The sequence below is a fragment of the Boleophthalmus pectinirostris genome, unplaced genomic scaffold, assembly GCF_026225935.1.
Source record: "Boleophthalmus pectinirostris isolate CB_2022bp ecotype Guang Dong unplaced genomic scaffold, ASM2622593v1 HiC_scaffold_16, whole genome shotgun sequence".
NCBI lineage: Eukaryota > Metazoa > Chordata > Actinopteri > Gobiiformes > Gobiidae > Boleophthalmus > Boleophthalmus pectinirostris.
Window position 1 is genome coordinate 17,104,482 of NW_026571095.1, and position 18,855 is coordinate 17,123,336.

Here is an 18,855-nt window from a genome sequence, read left to right on the forward strand (position 1 = left end):
TAAAAATTATATTGGTCTTTAGGCTGTAAAATAATATTAAATTAAGTGAGGCTCAGGATTTTCTGAAGAAATATAATTTTTTATTATGCTATCCAAGGGTAAACTGACTGCTTTTGAATTTGATCTTTTAGTGAGTGGTATCCCAGATGAGACAGTCCAGGGCTGCAGACGCTCTGGACGGGTACTGCAGAGAAGACAGAGAGGGGCAGTGTGCAGTGGGTGTGAGAGGAAGGTGTCCCAGGCTGGGGGGGGGGGGTTACAGAAGGGGTACGTGGGGGTGGGGGTACAGGATGGGTCCATGTTTGAGCGTGGCGCAGGACGTTACTGCAGTGGACGGTTCTCACAGAGGCGCGTCTGTGGGCCTATAGGGGAGAGGAGAGTCAGCACACACTGAGCTCTGTTGTCCTGTCGCGCTGACTGCATATGGCCAAAGCATTAAGCACAGTAGAAAAAATAGCCTTGTATTGAGAAAACAGGCTGGAAAAGTACATCTCTTTCTGTCTGGAAGAAACTTGTGGATTAGAATGTGCGTCATGCCATCTTTGACTGAGGCAATTTATTGTAATTATACTTGTAACTAATTAACAGTCCATCCTATATATGGAGTAGCTGTCATGTGCATCATATGTAAAAGGCATATCAATCAGAAGATAACAGAATATATTTTTGAGAATTAAGAAAAATGTAAGTGAGTAACTTTATGGTGGAGGAGTAGGATACACTGATGTTAATACTGAAAAGGCTGCACTGCAGAAATGTAAAAGCTGAATATCGAATCATTATATTTAGAAACAAAACTAAAATAACTGAAGCATTTAAGTGGTTTATTATGCAACTATAATTTTTTTGTACAAAACACACACCCCTACACCAAGGGAATAATACTAAAATATTGAGAGGACCCTTGAGACCAAAAGTTACAAGGGGTTGCTTTAGTTTAGAAGAAAAATCATTACGCACTCAGAGGCAGGTAATTTACAGTGACGGCAGCAGATGGCAAAGCCCCAAATCAACAAGTCAGTGATTCGCTCATACACCGTTAACCTGAAAGTGCATTCATTTATCTGACAAGTATCATGAGTCACACAAGGAACAGCCGTTGTTTCAAGATTTTTCCTGCTTGGAATTGCTTTGGCAAAGATTTCCTGGTCCAAGGAAAAGTATGTGCCATGGTCTAATTCTCCATGTCTTTTCATCAAGTTCTGGACTGGGCACTTGAGTCTGTTGCCATGTCCAAACAGGCTCTAATGTTCCCTATTTCCCTTTTGAAAATGTCTCAAACTGAACCAAAGGAGCAGGGCAGGATGTGGTCCTATGTACTTGGCAATGTCTGAATGTCACGTGTCCTTATGAGCCAAGCACACTGCCCTGAGGTGTGCTATATGATCTCTTTCAACTATTTGTAACTACACCAAGTCATCTGATTACATGGAGTCAAGATTTGGTTTTGGAAGCCAGTCACGAGTAATTGTGGATGTAAGAAAAATAAGGCTCATGTTGCAATCTATGCAAACTATAGTCTAAACTATATGCAAGTCACAGATGTGCAACAGGGCGGTACAGTGATTTAGTCATGTTATTCAATCAAAGTTTTCTTTTTATTGCATATTATTTTATTAGTATAATAAAGATTTATATGGAGAACAGCTGCAAGGAGAAGTGATTATAGGAGCTCAAAGATGACTTTTTCATGCAAACACACTGTACTGTTCTGCAGGCATAATTGGTATTTTGTAAACTCCTTGAGCTTCTAATGCATGATCAGATCATAGACATTAGAGATAGAGATAATAGTTTTGGCAGCTCCAGACGATGTCCCCTTCTAGTCAACTAATTAATGCACAGGGCATGTCTTAAGTTGAACCATAATTTATTTTCCATTTGTAATTAACATTATAGTAATAATCAGCAATATTTCAAGATGGTTGTGGAAGTGTTAAAGGTACACTGCACAACTTTTCTGGTGAAGCTGCTTGTATCCATGGAGATATTATTGCTTTCCCTGGAATGTTCCACGGTATGACATTAAACATTTCTATCTAGCCTTTACGATATTCATTATGGATGTTTCTATTGCTAACTAAAAAAAATCCTTCTGTGAATAGAGGAGACTCTCCACAGATCGGAATTGTAATGTAGAGTGGTGTTATAACCTGCTTGTCTCCCCTGTGATAGAGACAAAGCAATAACATTTCCATGGAGACATGTAGGTGGTAGACCCTCCACTAGAAATGTTTCACAGTGCACCTTTTAAACATGCAGTTCAATATATTTGGATATACTTGTGAAAAGGGCTAAATGAAATCACCACAAACATAACATAAGAGTCTTATGACTAAATTTTATTTGAAGAGGTCAGGATGTCCAGTCACTGATTACATCTCAGTATTTTCAATACATTTAAGGTTTACCAGTTTCCTTAAAGAGCAACTTTGTTCAACAGACTCTGTACGCCAACTCTTTCCTTTGAAGTACTTTGATCCACTATATTGACGTAAATTGGGGAGCAGCACGCTGGCTCCTCTGTTGTGCTAAGCATATGGACTAAATGTCTTCCATGTGTGAAACAGTATGTGGGAGAGATCAGGGTTTTCCATAGATAAAGGAAGGTGGGGTGATCCACATAGACACAGCCTCCGTCTCCCCTGGGCCAAATTCTCCCATATATTAGTTTTCCTTTTAATTTGTTTTCTCAATTTGGGGCATTTCATTTTAAACGTTGCAACATGTGAGTCATGGCTGTAGTGACGGGGTAAAGGGATGGCGTGACAGCTACATTAGAACTCCATAGTCACTCCACCTGTAATAAAAGTCCACTCCGTGTTTTGAATGAGTTCGGAGCCAAAGAGGAAGTATGTTAGTTTCTTTGGCACACAGCACAAGCCTGCCCTGGCCTTTCCCAATTCACCAAGCCAAAGTTTACCTCTTGTGTAGTCTGCGTAAACAAAATATGTTGTTTGATATTTAAAAAAAAAAAAAAATCCCAACAAAATATTTGAGCCTGAGCCTGATAATTTATGACGCAGCTCTAGTTCACCTTTTAGACTGAAAAAAATCCCCTCAATGTATATATATATATATATATATATATATATATATATATATATATATATATATATATATATAGATAGATAGATAGATAGATAGATAGATAGATATAGATATAGATAGATAGATGTTTAAAACTTTAAAACAAAATACGACACAACATAGTGAAATGTTTTCAAAAGCATTCTTTTACTTGAACCTAATTCTGAGAGAAGAAATTAAGGTTTACTTCAGAAACAAATACATTTGCTTGTTAGACCTAGCAAAAGTGAATTGAGACTTGAGCTTTTTGTGATAACAGAAACAGAACCGTGGTTGGAGTAGAGTTAGCATTATAAGCATTATAAATCTATAAATCTAATCTACTACTACTAGTAGTAGCTGTTGTAGTAATTTAACACTTTTATTTATTTATTTTTTTACCTTTATAATAAGGCTTATAACTGCAATTTGTGCAATTTTTTATGTTCTTATGCTGTATATTCATGCATATGTGCTCTCAAAATGCCATAGTGATCCTATGCACTTGTTGGAGCCTGGAGGGGGTTGGTCTGACACAGTAACAGCAGAAGGCAGTAGACCGCTGTTTTGGACGTCACATATTCACCACAGAGATCTTTGAGGGCAAATGTTTAGCGGCTGTAACTGGGAGGAGGGAGTGCGCCGAGAGGGAGGGGGTTACAGTGTGCACATGGTCCAGAGGCTAACGAAGGGGTCCAGTGAAGCAGACTTCTATGTGGGAGTGGGCAAACAGTAACTCTAGCCTGTCTGGGACTACTGCTGCGACTTCCCCAATTTTAGAGGAGGGTGATTGCATGAAGGGACTGTATTCTCAATCTTTAAGCCTTTGTGTCCTCCGGATGTCACGCTCACCCAGCCTCTGTACCTCCAAGTGTTCCCGGGAAGCTGGCTGCTACATGCATGTTGTCCGGGGGTCCGAGCGTGGGCATGGACCCTCTCGGACCTGAGTATATGTCCGTATGTCTGTTGGCAGATGAGTCCTACCAGAAGTTGGCGATGGAAACCATGGAAGAGCTGGACTGGTGTCTAGATCAGCTGGAGACTATTCAGACGTACAGATCTGTCAGCGATATGGCCTCAAACAAGGTAAGACAAAGCCAATATAATATTCTCTATGCTCTATGTGCTATATAGTCATATGTGCAGGTGTGAAAACAGTTTTAAAACTGGGTTAATTTAGGAATAAATCAGCTAAACCCAAAACTAAACAAGGACTAGAATAAGACCAAACCATTACTGTGTGAAGTGTGAAATAAACGTACCCTAAATCTGTCTAATCTGGTTCATTTTGACATTTAAATAAACTATTTCCATCATTCAGTAAAAGAACAAATGACTAAATTTAGACTAGAGTATTTTGTGTTTTTGTTTTAATTTAGAGGGTTAATTAAATCATTAGATCATTTTGATTCTAGGGCTAAGCTTTCCATGATGGACCAGTGCCTCATTCAGAAACAGAGAATGTAAATTGATTTTAAGGATATGAAGTACAGCAGTTTTAATTTTTACCTTAGTAATTTCAAACATGCTCCTTTGACAATGCCTGCTGTTTCTTCACTGACATAATGATTGCCACAGGACCTCCCAGGAACAAAGTGTAACCAATACTGAGATCACAGACCACTGGGCTGATGAATGGCTATCTCAATTTTGATTGTTTTCAACTTCATTTTTGTTTGTTAGGAGAAAACAGCCCTTATGTCCCTGTAATATGCTCTGAATGGCATGATAACATGAGGGCTGAAGTTGCTGATTCACGACTCCATAGTTGCTCTTTGTTGCCCTGAGGCTGTGTCTCTTCATACTGTATGCAAAATGTAAATTACCGTTTGCCACACTGACGCACTTGCAAAGTAATAGCCTTTCTGTGGTAAGGTTTTTGTTTATACACACAGGCTTATTTGATAAAGCCATTTGACTTCCTCTTGCTTTTCTAGATTTGCATAATTTCCATAGAAGAACTGTTCATGTAACAAGTGAAAGTATTGATGTAATATCCTCCAACTTGATCTACTTTAATGTATGCATTATTTTATGATGTACTGCATTTTGCACACAGGTCAAAAACATGACTGTTAATATTAGACACATTTTGCAAGTTGCTACAGCATGTACTTCTTTATTAAAACAATATTTATGCACTTTTGGGCTACTGTTGGCTCAGGCGACAGTTTGGCAGCATGGCATTGTAAACAGCAGGGAGGTGGTATCCGTTTCCGTGGTTATTGTCCACAGTGGATCAGCAGAGGCAGACTGTGACCATGACACACGTTTCCTGCAGTTTCACTTCCTGTGGCCCCGGCTCCCCGTCAGAGGACCACAATAGGATCACAATAGGACCAGTACGACACAACCAGACAAACACACTCAGACTTTACAGAGTCAGATTTTACAGAGTCAGACTTTTCAGAGTCAGACTTTACTGACACCAACGTCATTGGGACCAGCAAGACAATGAGCAAGGCCCTGAGCGGCTGTTAGTTATACAGGCACAGTTCATTGTTGAAATATAGCCCAGTTATTATGACCCTGAGGAGCAGTATTCAACCGCATAATTTATGTCTTGTTGTTGAAAAAAGTGACCTTGAACCAGGAAAATAAAAGTAATCAAATTCTTTAACATTTAAAACTTAAAGAAAAAAAATATTTTATTAATTACACAAACATGTTACTTATATTTTTGGCAGCCAGTTAATTGGTGAATTAGACCATAACCATCTAAATATTTATTACATTTTACTGTCTTATTACCTATTTAATACTTACCTAGACATTGCTCAGCATTTAAAGCACTGAAAAGAAGTATTTACATTTAAAATCATTCAACTGGGTCTTTCAGAAACTTTCAGTGTTGCATTATGAGCTTTATCATATGACATTCAACTTCAAACTACATGTTCTGTCCAAACCACAAATGTTGTAACCAAAACCTTTATGAAACCTTGGTTACGTCCTCTTCTTTCTCCCCAAGGGCGCAGGTGTGCTCCAGGTCCAGTGGGACCACACACTCTGCTCTTTGCCTCCCTGTGTGCTCCGACCTGGGCTGTATATGCGCTGCTCCCCTGCTCTGCACTATGATTACTCGGCCGCACTTCCACCCTTTACCCTGGTGACGGCCTTGCACAAACACCGCCATCTGAATCCAGTTAGCGCAGTTTAGCTCTTTGTGGGTTAGCGTGCGAGCGAGCCCCTGGCCGAGAGCTGGCGAGTAGGAAACTTTAACGCACGTGTGGTCAGTCTGGCTTTGAAGCACCGCTGTCTTCAGAGAGGGGGGAAAATAATATGACAAAATTATTGTAGCAGATGGAGTGGTGGGTCTGAACTGTTGAATAAGCCATGGATATGAAATTATAGTGTGGTGATGTTTGAATTAAAAGTAAGGATAGAGCTAAATGAAACATTCTTTGCACCTTGTCCCTTTTCAGTGGCTTCCAGGAAATGTTTCTAAGGTTGCAAAAGTCTGAAAGTCCAGGAAAGATTCAAAGTGTGTTGACATAACAAATATATTAGAACAGGAACAGCATTTCCTCATTCAGGGCTTTTGCTGCATAGCAGGAGCAATAGAGAGGTGGATAGATGGGAGTAAAAATACTCAGGGGTAATATTACCTTGAAATGATAGGTATTACATTTAAACATATATGTGTTTATAAAAGCAAAATCAAGCATCAAATATTGCAACTTTAGCATTTTCAAATTGAATGTATATGTTTAATCAAACTAAACATATAAATATAAATCTAGAAATATCAAATAGCCAACATGAAATTAAAGAATTCATATTATTTTAAAATATTACACATAAATCCAAATAAATCACAGGCAGAAATATGATCCAAAAATTAAAACTGACTAATGAATACATCACTTGCAAAATACACTATTAACAGCTGCATGACGAAATTAGTAATTGACAAATCAAAGTTACCTGTGTAAAGTAACTACCAACTAACTTAAAAGAAAGATATGTCATTTGAGACTTCCCCTGTCAGACAGGCTTGTGGGACTTTTTTCAGATGACGATCACAAATATGTGACTAGCCTATTGCCTGAAGCCTGACTGTAGTACCGTGCCTACCAGTAAATGACCTCAGCTATTATGAGGAAAAAGGAGAAGTAAAAAGGAAGTAGGTGGTACAAGTAGAGGCCTGTGAGAGGAGGCGGAGTCTCTAGTTTGCTTGTTAGTCTGTGTAGGCCAGTCCTAGGAGTCAGTTTTATCGTGATATATTTCCTGCCAGACGCCACATCAGTGAAAAATACTGAGAGGAAACCATCTCAGCCACTTTATTCTTTTGGAGGTTTTCTGAGTTTCTTTTTTGGTGCGTTCAGCTGCTCTTAAGTTACAATGGGACTATGTTGCTCTGAAAAGGAGAAGGGAAACTTTGCCATACTTACATGTTGGAAAAAGGTGAGTGCAATTAAGAGGGCTTATATATAGTAGAAATGAGAATGACTTAAAACTATAGAATATAAGGTTTTCCTTTATGTTAACTTATTTTTACTCTAAAGTCAGAATAAAGTTAGTCGAATTTGTTTTAAATATTATTATTGTTGCTCATGTTTGGTCTTGGTTTAAGGTGTGATGACAGCTTATTTTTAATGTGATTTTCATGTGGTAAAGCATGTAAATGATGAGTTTTTGAACATTCAAATTTGGCAACAGTGCATTACTGCAATACTTTTTGACCTGTACAATTGTGAAGGTTACTCAAGGCACATCTTGTCCTGGGGTGAAGTAATACTTAAGGATGTATGTGTTGCACATACATGTGTTGGGAAATGTCCTTTGGGTTGCTCACTTTGACTCTGGGGACAGACACTTCCTGTAGGTAAATGGGCCCCACTAGTGCGCTGCTTTAAGGAATCAATTACCATTTGTGTGAGACTGGAACTGTCTCATCTGCGCCCAGCGTTTGTCCTCACTAGAACTCTTTGATTTTTATGGACTGCCTCTGGCCCGCGCCAACTCTTTGAACGCTCAGTTCAAGTTTCACCGTTAAGTAGATCATAGACGTCTGTTAAGAGTTATTAGACAGTTGAGCCTGGAGAGAAAGGGATGAAACATAAACCTTGCTATTTGACCAAAAGGGATTCCAGTTCCAGTGGATTAACTGCCTTGTGTTGTTTTTATAGATGGGTTTAGTTGTACATGTCCAGTGTATCTTGTGTGATGGTTCATGACTCATGAGTCAGTGTGTGATGAGATGTGTGTTAAAAGTGGGAATCACCGTGAGAAATACAGAGGGGCCACGTGATGCTGTTGCCATGGCGTTTAGGGTGTTCTGCTATTGGTGGGTCACTGGTGGTCTGCATTTCCAAACAATGCTTGTTTGTCTCACAACACAGTATAAAATAAATATACACAGAAATGACAATGCTGTGGATTCCACATCATGTTGGATAGATAAGTATTTTGGATGGTACATTTGTTGTATTTGATCTTGTCTCAAACATGTGATAAACTGCACAGTGATCTGCATTGGTAAAATACGCAGATGAGGTGGGGAGAGACATTTGCCTGCCCATAAAACACCAGCTCAAAATAAAGAGTATTTGAAGCTGGTGTTGAGGATTCCTGATTTCTGCAGCAGTCTTTTGTACATGGTTCAGTGCTCACAGAGAGAGAGGGAGGGCTGTCTGCCACAGGGGACTGCACAGCGCCCCCTCCTCCTCCCTCCCATCCTCCTCTGTCTCGAAGCCATTACCAGTCTGGAGTCCGGACGACTGGATTTCCCCTCTGGAGGTGACGGAATGCAGGATGGACAGTGGGATATAGTGGACAGAGAGATTTGGAGAGCGTGACTGGACAGGACCGTGACGAACAGAAAAGCATTAAGGAGTTTGCATCACAGGGGATTCCATCGGTCCTGGAGGATAGCGGCTTTGAGATGAGGAGGCGCATTTGTTTTTCGGGGACATAGGACTGCATAGGATACTGGTTGGGCTGCAGGGCTGAGCTGTGCCTTGGAGATTCTCTCAGAGAGGAGCATACAGGGCTTCTGCTGGAGAGCACCAGGGGCCAGGACAGCTCAGCATCATGCCTGAAGCCAACTACCTGTTCTCTGTGTCCTGGGGATACATTAAGGTGTGTCCATGTGGTCTGGTTATTGTCACATTTTGGCTGGTTGCTAGACTGACATGTTCCCTGTATGGCTTCTGATAATAATCTGTAGGTTGTTTGGGATGCCAGTATGCTGTTGATGTGTCTCTATTTGTGTCTGAAAAATGCACACCATTATACACAATACTCCTTGTAAAATGTAGTACTTATATTTCTCTTTAGTATACATTTTGTAAATTTTGCCATGTTTTTTGTGTTTAGTTCAAGAGGATGCTGAATCGAGAGCTAAACCACCTGTCCGAGATGAGCCGATCTGGCAACCAAGTGTCAGAGTACATCTCCAATACCTTTCTCGGTAAGTTTAACCCCACCTCGAAATACACTGCAGCCACCTCTGTGTAAATTGACTCTTTGCCCATGTCAGTACACAGCAGATGTTATTGAGGTTATCCATACATATGAGAGGCAGCAGTGAGAGGCTACAGCAGTGCTCTTAAACCAGTTTAATCTGGTCTATAACAGAGATGGAGTATCCCCATGTGCAGACTGCAGAGACATGAGGTGGGAGGGGGCTCGGCTGGGGAAGTCTTTTCTCTAGAGAGATTAGGGGCAGTCTGTTTTTGAGGGAGAATGCATCTGTATGTATTATTTAGAATTTAAAATATAGCACAAAGCAATGCTTTTGTTTGTTTTTTGTTTGTTTTTATTGCATTTACAAATCCTTATCCCAAACAAAGACGAAATGAAATGTTTTTATGCCAGCGTGCAAGGGAGAAAACTCAAAAGCTTGCTTGTAAACAAATATGCTAATTTTACCATCTGTTTTTTGACATTGACGCAGCCCGCTCCTGTCAACAAGACCAGAATCATTTGACTTTGTTGAAACTCTATGAGTGTTCAAATTATGAAAAAAGGGTTGTTGCCATGGCAGTTAACAATTTAAAGCTAAATATATCTTTTGATTGGGAAAAAGTCCTCAAAATGTTGCATTTAACAGGAATCTGAAACCTTTGAATATTTTGGTTTCCTGTTATGAGTGATGCAAAGCCCTATCTATCATGTCATCTGCATACCCAATGTGAGGGAGTCAGAGCTAGAGCCAAAAAACAGAATTGCATGCTCTACACAAACCCACATCCAAAAGTGCCTGCTCTAAACATTTCAGCAAAACTCAAACCAGCTTTCCACTCTTCTGCGTATTGTTGTGGCTACATTTCCTTGAAAGCCACACTGCTCATAACCACACAACCCTACACATAAAATGCACAATATGACCTTTTTGATGAGCTTTTGTTTTCAAACAATTGTTAATGAATCATGTCTGCATAATTATGAAAAAATCAGCGCTAGTACATTTCCAGTGCGTTGACATCTAATTGTGAGAGGTCAGTCATCTCACTGTGTTAATGCTGTTTACTTACAGCAGTGACAGTCAGCATGCTTCTCTCAAGGGCCATGTGTGTTTTTCCCCCACTAACTAAATTTGTGCATGTTTTTATTTATTTCATTCAGACAAGAAGATTGATTTGGACCTTCCCTGTCCGGTCCCCAAGTCGAGGGAAAGGAAAAGACGGCAGGGCCCCCATCACCACCACCAGCAGCAGCCACAGCAGCAAAGTGGGATGATGAATCAGATCAGCGGGGTTCGAAAACTCAGCCATTCGCCAAATATTTCTGGGAGCACGGTGCAACGCTTTGGGGTGAAAACAGATCAGGAAGAGCTTTTGTCAAAGGTATGCATTAAATGGCCCCTAAAGCACTTAAACAGTTGTGTAATGTGAAGAATTGCAGCTTACGGAGGCCTCTTTTTCATTGTGTTACAGGATCTGGAAGACATTAATAAGTGGGGTCTCAACATCTTCAAGCTGGCGGAGCATTCCCACAACAGGCCGCTCACATGCATCATGTACACCATTTTCCAGGTTAGTCTCAAAGCATACATTTTTGCAACATGACATTTTAATATACACCATGTAAGAAAAATATTATTTTATTTTCAGTTTAAGTTGGAAAGTGCAAAGATTTAGGCACAAATACTTACAGTGGTTAATAGTGTTTTCCCACTTGCACTACATAAAATTGGGACTAAACCATGTCTAGGACCAACCCATCTACATCTGGACTAAATTGGACTTAAACCAGAACCAAACCAAAAGTGTGTACACATCCTTAGGCAAAGCTGCAATACCAGTGAACAGTGAACACAGAAGTAAAAATCCACATGTTTAAACAGCAAATCTTAGTTTCTTGCCTTTTTCTACGTTTTTAACCTCTTCTGTGTTGTGCGCAGGAGCGGGACTTGATGCGAACATTCAAGATTCCAACGGACACCTTTCTGACGTTCATGCTGACCCTGGAGAGCCATTATCACTCAGATGTAGCCTACCACAACAGCCTGCACGCTGCTGATGTTGCCCAGTCCACACATGCGCTCCTGTCCACCCCTGCCCTTGACGTAAGTGCCCAATGGACACTTTGTACGAACTCTTTGTAATTACTGAAGACATGGTGTAAGTCCAAGTAAAACATACAGTCAAACTGCATCATACAGTAATTTGTGGTTTCAAGGCTGCACCTTTATGGTAACCTATTTTGTTTATTTAAGACAATTGATGCTGCCGTCATCAATTTAATTCAAAACTACATCTTAACAATGGCTGACACATAGAAAAGGGAAAGGCAACAAACCCTAGCGCTACATTACCTTATAAGGCAAGTTCATATGCCTGGTCATAACAGTGTTTTATTTTCTTTATTTTCAGGCTGTATTCACAGATCTAGAAATCTTGGCAGCCATTTTTGCTGCAGCTATTCATGATGTGGATCATCCTGGTGTGTCCAACCAGTTTCTCATCAATACAAGTAAGTCTTTTCATGTGAACTTTCTTTTATTTAATATCTTTGTCTCCGTGGATATGATTGCTTTGTCTGGAATTTTCCACTTGCATTTATTCAATTACAGATATTTTTATAGCCAAATACCTTGATGCAATCATTTCTGCACAGATCTGACCTGTAACTTAGCCTAGTTTAAGTCAGGAAAATCAATAACATATCCAAGGAAACAACCTGAAAAGTTCCATAGTACACCTTTAAAACTTTCAAAACATATCTAAATAAAGCTGGCATGACAAAATATTTAATAAATGCTTTCTACCCTTCCTCCACAGACTCAGAGCTGGCTCTGATGTACAACGATGAGTCAGTGTTGGAAAACCACCACCTGGCTGTGGGCTTCAAGTTGCTGCAGGAGGACAACTGTGACATCTTCCAAAACCTCACAAAGAAGCAGCGGCAGACACTGAGGAGGATGGTCATAGAAATGGTGAGCTACTATGCATGTATATTTATGTGTTTCCTGCTTAACTTTTCAATACTCTTTTCACGTGTGACCTCATTATATAATTTTATGCCTTCTAGGTGCTGGCAACTGACATGTCGAAACACATGAGTCTGCTGGCTGATCTCAAAACTATGGTTGAAACTAAGAAGGTGACGAGCTCTGGAGTTTTGATGCTTGATAACTACACAGACAGAATGCAGGTAAATAAGCTACAACAACCTTTATTATGATTACAGTGAGAAAAAACATATTTACTAGAGGGATCAATTCTAAATAATTTAATTTTTTTTCAGGTTTTACGGAATATGGTTCACTGCGCAGACCTCAGCAACCCCACCAAACCTCTAGACCTTTATAGACAATGGACAGACAGGATTATGGACGAGTTCTTCCACCAGGGGGACAGAGAAAGGGAAAGGGGGATGGAGATCAGCCCAATGTGTGACAAACACACTGCCTCTGTGGAGAGAACACAGGTATATAACATTTCTTACCTCATTTACGCACTGAGGGTTATAAAAGTGAAAGTTACAGTTCAGAATAGTCAATATAAAAATCACTGAACACTTGAAGATAGGCAATTATTGCTGTTTCAACTATGGAAGAAATTGTTTAATGGAAATAATCAGATTTATAGATCAGATTTGGTTCCATATAACTTGTTTTCCAGTTATTTTCTTAATCATAGTACAACATGAAATAAAAACAGAGTCATGCTCTACTTTTGAGATCTATGTTTTTATTTAAATTGACAAATCTTCCTTTTCTAGGTGGGCTTCATCGATTACATTGTTCACCCGCTTTGGGAGACGTGGGCAGACTTGGTCCACCCAGACGCCCAGGACATACTGGACACTTTGGAGGACAATCGAAACTGGTACCAGAGCATGATTCCACAAAGCCCCTCCCCGCCATTTTACACCGGCGATGGAGAAGGAAGCTCGCAGGGAGAGCTTGAGGAACCCCCTGTGTCCAGTAAATTCAAATTTGACCTAACAGTAATGGACCAAAGTGGACAAGCTGGACAGAGGGATAGTGGGACTATACACGCAAGTGTTGACGGTGTGCCAGATCAACCATGTGATGAAAGTCAAGATGCTGAGACATAGCCAAAGACTTTTGACTGAAGGTTTTGCTCATTTTATTGCAGTGGAGAAATCCTGCAATGTGGCTCTTTGAAGCTGCCTGGCAAAGAGGGGCTGACTGTATGCAGGCCCCTGCGATTGAGGCTGGGAAAGCCCTCAGCAGTTTGTTGAGCTGCTTAGAGGGGGGCTCGATGAGTGTGTCCTCTGTTCTTTGATTGAGGGACTGCTGCTGAGTGCAGAGGCAGAGCTGGATGCCACAGGCTCCACAGTGAAGAGGACAATATAAATGTAATACACAAAATGGGACGGTTTGAGACTTGCACTTCAGGACATTTGTACCTTTTTTTTTTTTTATATTGTTTTGGGAATGGATTTTCCTTGAGTGTCCAAGTTGAACAACTGGTTGAAAAATTCTTTGTAAGCCTAGTAGTTTTTGTCTACAATGTTGTGTGCCTTTTTCATAATTTATTGAACATGTCATGTAGCTGTAAAATGTGCAACTTTTTCTACCAAGAGGACATTGTCACCTCAGAGTCTTCCCCGATTTTCAGCAATAGTAAGCGCTTGTTCTTACAAAACAGAATTTTGCACTTTTGGATCAAAATAACTTTGCTGCAAGATGTGCGATACAGTGTCCAGTTACCAAAATAAGACTGTTTTTCTTTATGTAAGCAATTAATAATATTCACCGACAGAAATATCCAAAGAATTTTGCATGAAGTACTTCAGTGTTCAGTTCTTCCTTAAAACTCAATTGTGTGAGCCCTTCCACCAAACTGTAGCCTGAGTTCTGAGTGCAGGCAAACTAATGACCTTGTTTAATACTGAGCCGTTCCTATTACGGAAAATGTGTTCCTACCTTGTAATTTCCCCTTGTTAGAACACACACCTGTTGCGGTTAGGGATTTTAAAGCATTCCTTTTTCATGAATGCCGCTTTACACCATTAGTCATTTTGAACTCTGAGTGACTGTAGACTACGCGCACATTTTAAAGACAACTGTTAGGTTGATATGTAATAATTGTAGTAATTGTACCATGTAGTTTTTATTGCAGCACTTTGAATAAGTGGACAGTCTTGCAACTGGTTGCAGATCTGTCTGTCTCTACCTTAAAGGTACCATGATGTGAGTGATTGAGGGAGTTTTCGTCATGTCTACACCTGACGTCTCTCTGCGTGTGTGTGAATGTGTCACAATGTTGCACAATTCTGTTGCACCCAGCTATTTGTAAAGTATATTTATTACCTTCTATAATATTGATAATAATTAATATTTACTGGATATTTGCTATTTATATTAGTATGCACTACACTATCACAGACTGAACTGGCCTTTGTATGTAAAGCAAACCATAACATCATGCTCAGTGTTCCAATGTGTTTGATGTAGGCCTCATTTTGTATAGTTCATTTTCCACACCTGGTTGTGGCAGAGTCTACCTTTTTTAGTCTTTACTTTGAATGAAGGTGTACAATGACTGGTCATTGTGCAGCCAGGAATATTCACTGAAATGTTAACATTGTTTCAAATGTTTGCTTCAGTGTTTTTCTTAAAATTTCTTTAATTTGTGTATGTTGTGTTCAGATGTTTTGTAATCAGTTTATTAAAATGGGCATGTACTACAGTCTGTTGTTTGAATGTGTCATTTAACCTATAGCCTCAAAATGGGCATCTATGTTTTTACTTGCATTATCTTGGGGCAACAGTGGTGGATCAATTTCCACTCTACCACAGTACTATGGGAAACATGTTAAATAGCCAAAAGATTAAAAAAAAAAAAAGTTTGACATACAACCAAATTACATATACATACTATGCAAAGTGTACTATTGGAATTAGGCATGAGTATTCATAAATTGCAATGACAAGAATTTCCTGAAACAAGACCTGTGGATTAAAAGCAGGCTATAATTAGGCCCCTCACGATAATTACAATATCGACTTATTGTACTATATATTTAAGATGGAACAATATATGTTGGGGCTCAATATACTGTGGATACTTTTTCTTTGCCATAGTGAAGAGATTTTAGCTATTTTTGTGTAATACATTAAGCTTTGAGTTGTAGAGGGTAGAATAAATAACTGCTAATTATTCTTCCATTTATTTGTTGCAGCTCAGGCTTCTTAATGATAATATATTATACATCAGTGTGAAAAGTGAGTTTACTGGGATTACTGCTTTGTGTCAGTGGTGTAAAGTAGTTTCAATATTATCTTTTATCACAGCATATCTCTGTAGCAATATATCGTTTCAAAATTTGTTATTGTGACAGGCTTAGCTATAATGTTAACAGCAAGGCTGAATAGTGTTATGTGCAGGGCCTTCTCCCATGATTCTGAGCACCTTGACCCTGATAACAACTCAAAATGTACTGTTCAGGTTCTTCCAACAAGTCAAGCTAGCGTGAAGACGGAGATGACGGCTCAGATTTTATCAGGTGCTTGTTCCACACGTACACCGGTTTATTCATTGTTTGTTCTGACAAAAGCAGAATGAAACCACACACAACATGAAAGGTATCTACTGCAAAATATTGTTTTAGTTTGCACACATTGCAAACACATTTACTAATGAGCTACCACACCTAAGACTTTCTCAGCCATTTGTGTTACAACAATAATACAGGAACAAGACCCATTCATACCTATCCATGGGTTGCAGAAACAAAAAATTAGGACAGCTGCCATGGTGATTAACAATATTAAACTAAATATTATATCTTTTGAATTGTCCTCATATTGCTGAAACCCATGAATTACAACTGGGTTTGATTAAATTCTTGAGGCTCTTCTAACATGTTGACTCTTAATAAATGTTTCCTTGGAGATCCCAGTTGAAATTCTGATGCAGATGTTTTGCCCTTCATTCCCACCCATGCATGGCAAGTGGCCTAAACTGGAAGATATATTACCCTGCATTCCCCATCACTTGTCATAAGAACAACTGATTGTCCCCCATGCTGCCCCTGTTCCCATCATAAGGGTAGTAGAATGATAGAGTCAGGTAAACACAGACAGTTGGGAGTTCCATAGAGGCACAGGTCTGCAGTGATGTGTTTCAAACGACAACAACAGTCCCGTGGTCCAACGTCAGCAGAACAACAGCCCTCGTGCCACCATCTCCCAATGTAGTTACCATGGAGACACAATGTACACATTATCAAACACAGACAAAACAGTTTTATTCAAGAGACTCAAGAAAAAATACAAACAATGTATTCAAGGATTCAAACAACACATTCTCAAGAACCTGTGATCATTACAAGCATTCATGGTCTTTTCACGAGTTTGATTTTGACAAGAGTTAGAGTTAATTTATTTGAACATTTTTTAAAACGGTATGAAGGCACAACATGTAATCTCCATACTCCCAGAACATGCACATTTAGCAAAGAAAGAAAGGAACAAAATAAAGATAATAACATTGTTAAAAACATTCATTGTTCAAAAAAGGAGTAGGAAGAAGCATAGCTTATTTTAATCCTATGCCTATAATTTACAATATTCAGAAGTTATGAATATTATAGTGTATCTTTAAACATTTGACATTAGATAAATCTGATGGGAAAAAAACTAAAAATTTCACCAAAAAGGTGAGAGAGTGAATAACAATAGCAATGCTATCTTATGTGTGAGAAACTTGTTTAAGAGCACAAGAAATCTCACCTGTTGTAGTTCCAGCTAAATCAGTTATATCTGATTGGGCTAAAATAAAGCACAGAAAGTCTAACTTGAGTCACAGAGATTCAGATTAAGTAGTGTCTTCAGTTAGCATCATACCTCCAGGGAATGTTGATGGCATCAGCTGCAAAGTATCAATACAGATAGGGGCAGTATTTTAGAAATAATAGAAATAACCAGGATCAGCATTTGAGAATTTACCTTTTAAACCATCAAAAGCCAATGTCCAATGTGTTGTATGTTTTAGTTTTGGCTAAAACATTCTGTTCCAGTTATCTTTACCAATTTAAATTTATGCATTGTTGTTTTATTCATCTTAACTTATTTATTTATTTATTTGAGCATAATTTTCCACACATTACAGTAAGTACATTGTCATTTGTGTACATAGTTGAGGTGCTCAAAAGAGTACATAGAAGTAAAAAAAAAAGAAAAAAGAAAATATTAATTTTTCTACCCCCTACTCCTGAATATTATATGCCTGTAGAATTCAATTACAATTTAGAAAATATAGAAACATTTTTGTACATGTGACAACAGCAGTACAAGAATATTATATAGTAAATGATTCACAAGAGCAAACAACAAAAATGTGCAATGCAGCAAGTTCAGTTAACTTGCCATTCTGTTCTACATATTTTTTTTTAACATAAATCATTTGAGTGTTCTTTTAAATTAATTGAAGTTAGTACAGTTTAAAAAAATAAAAATGGTTTAAATGTTCCAGACATCAACATTACACCTTGAAATATACGCTTTCTTCATAGTTGTGCAGTTGTGCATGTTTTTTTTTTTTTTTTTTTAGAAATATAAATTGAGAGTATTCCTCTCAATTTATATCGCCCTAGTCTGTTTGAAAGTAAAACTATTTTGTTTATTACTCTATTATATTACATATTTATATTAACCAGGAAACTGTTGCTATAACCATTTAAAACACAAAAATATGCATATAACAGGATGCTGATTGGATTTCTGTTAAATTTACATTATAGCTTTATGTGCATGTTTTGTTACTCTATGCACCAAATGTCATAACAACCATTATGGCAAATTCATATGGCTAGAAATTTCTGAAAAAGACTAGCCCCAGCCTAAGCGGACTCTGTCAGAGAGGGCCTGGGGCGAGGAGCCAAAGCGGACAGGAAGAGAACCACTTCCATCAAAACAAACCTGCACTTTCCAAATATTCACTTCATAAAAACATACTTTTCCTGAGAGCCTGTTTCTGCTGCTGTTTGTTGGTAGTTTGGTCAAAAGTAACACAAGTCTAATCCATTTCAGCCTGAAATGACTCATTCTAGAGTAATTTAATTGTGTTCCTGACATGGCAAAGATCAGCCGAGAGTGGTCGAGACAGATGCCTTAGAAATGAGCTAGTGTTGTGTTCTTAGTCAAAAATAACTCAAAAAGATAAGATTGAGTCACCTGCTTCCTGCTCTTATAGGTCAACCCACTTGTTGCAAATGATAGATAATGATAAATTCTAAACAAATATATTTGTTCTGACAACATATTTCGATAAATAAATATACAATTTAGTTAATAGTGACTTCAAAATATGTTTACCTAGAATCCAAGTCCAGAGTGTGTTTGTTAAAGCATTTGTTTAT

General features: G+C 38.7%; 1 protein-coding gene across 2 annotated transcripts in view; it reads left to right on the forward strand.

The window, feature by feature from the left end:
- Positions 1–15,182, forward strand: part of LOC110173555 (cAMP-specific 3',5'-cyclic phosphodiesterase 4B-like) — a 39,414-nt gene extending 24,232 nt beyond the window's left edge. The window contains exons 8-17 of one of the 2 annotated variants that reach the window (XM_020939584.2): positions 4,043–4,155; positions 9,391–9,484; positions 10,642–10,862; positions 10,953–11,051; positions 11,420–11,584; positions 11,892–11,991; positions 12,300–12,454; positions 12,550–12,672; positions 12,766–12,948; positions 13,243–15,182. In XM_020939584.2, the coding sequence (XP_020795243.2) occupies positions 4,043–4,155; positions 9,391–9,484; positions 10,642–10,862; positions 10,953–11,051; positions 11,420–11,584; positions 11,892–11,991; positions 12,300–12,454; positions 12,550–12,672; positions 12,766–12,948; positions 13,243–13,581 (1,592 nt within the window). In that variant the 3' untranslated portion in view covers positions 13,582–15,182. Of the gene's footprint in view, positions 1–4,042; positions 4,156–7,093; positions 7,477–9,390; positions 9,485–10,641; positions 10,863–10,952; positions 11,052–11,419; positions 11,585–11,891; positions 11,992–12,299; positions 12,455–12,549; positions 12,673–12,765; positions 12,949–13,242 lie in introns of those variants that run through there. The other variant, XM_055151787.1, reaches the window with a different exon arrangement.
- Positions 15,183–18,855: the final 3,673 nt, after the last annotated feature.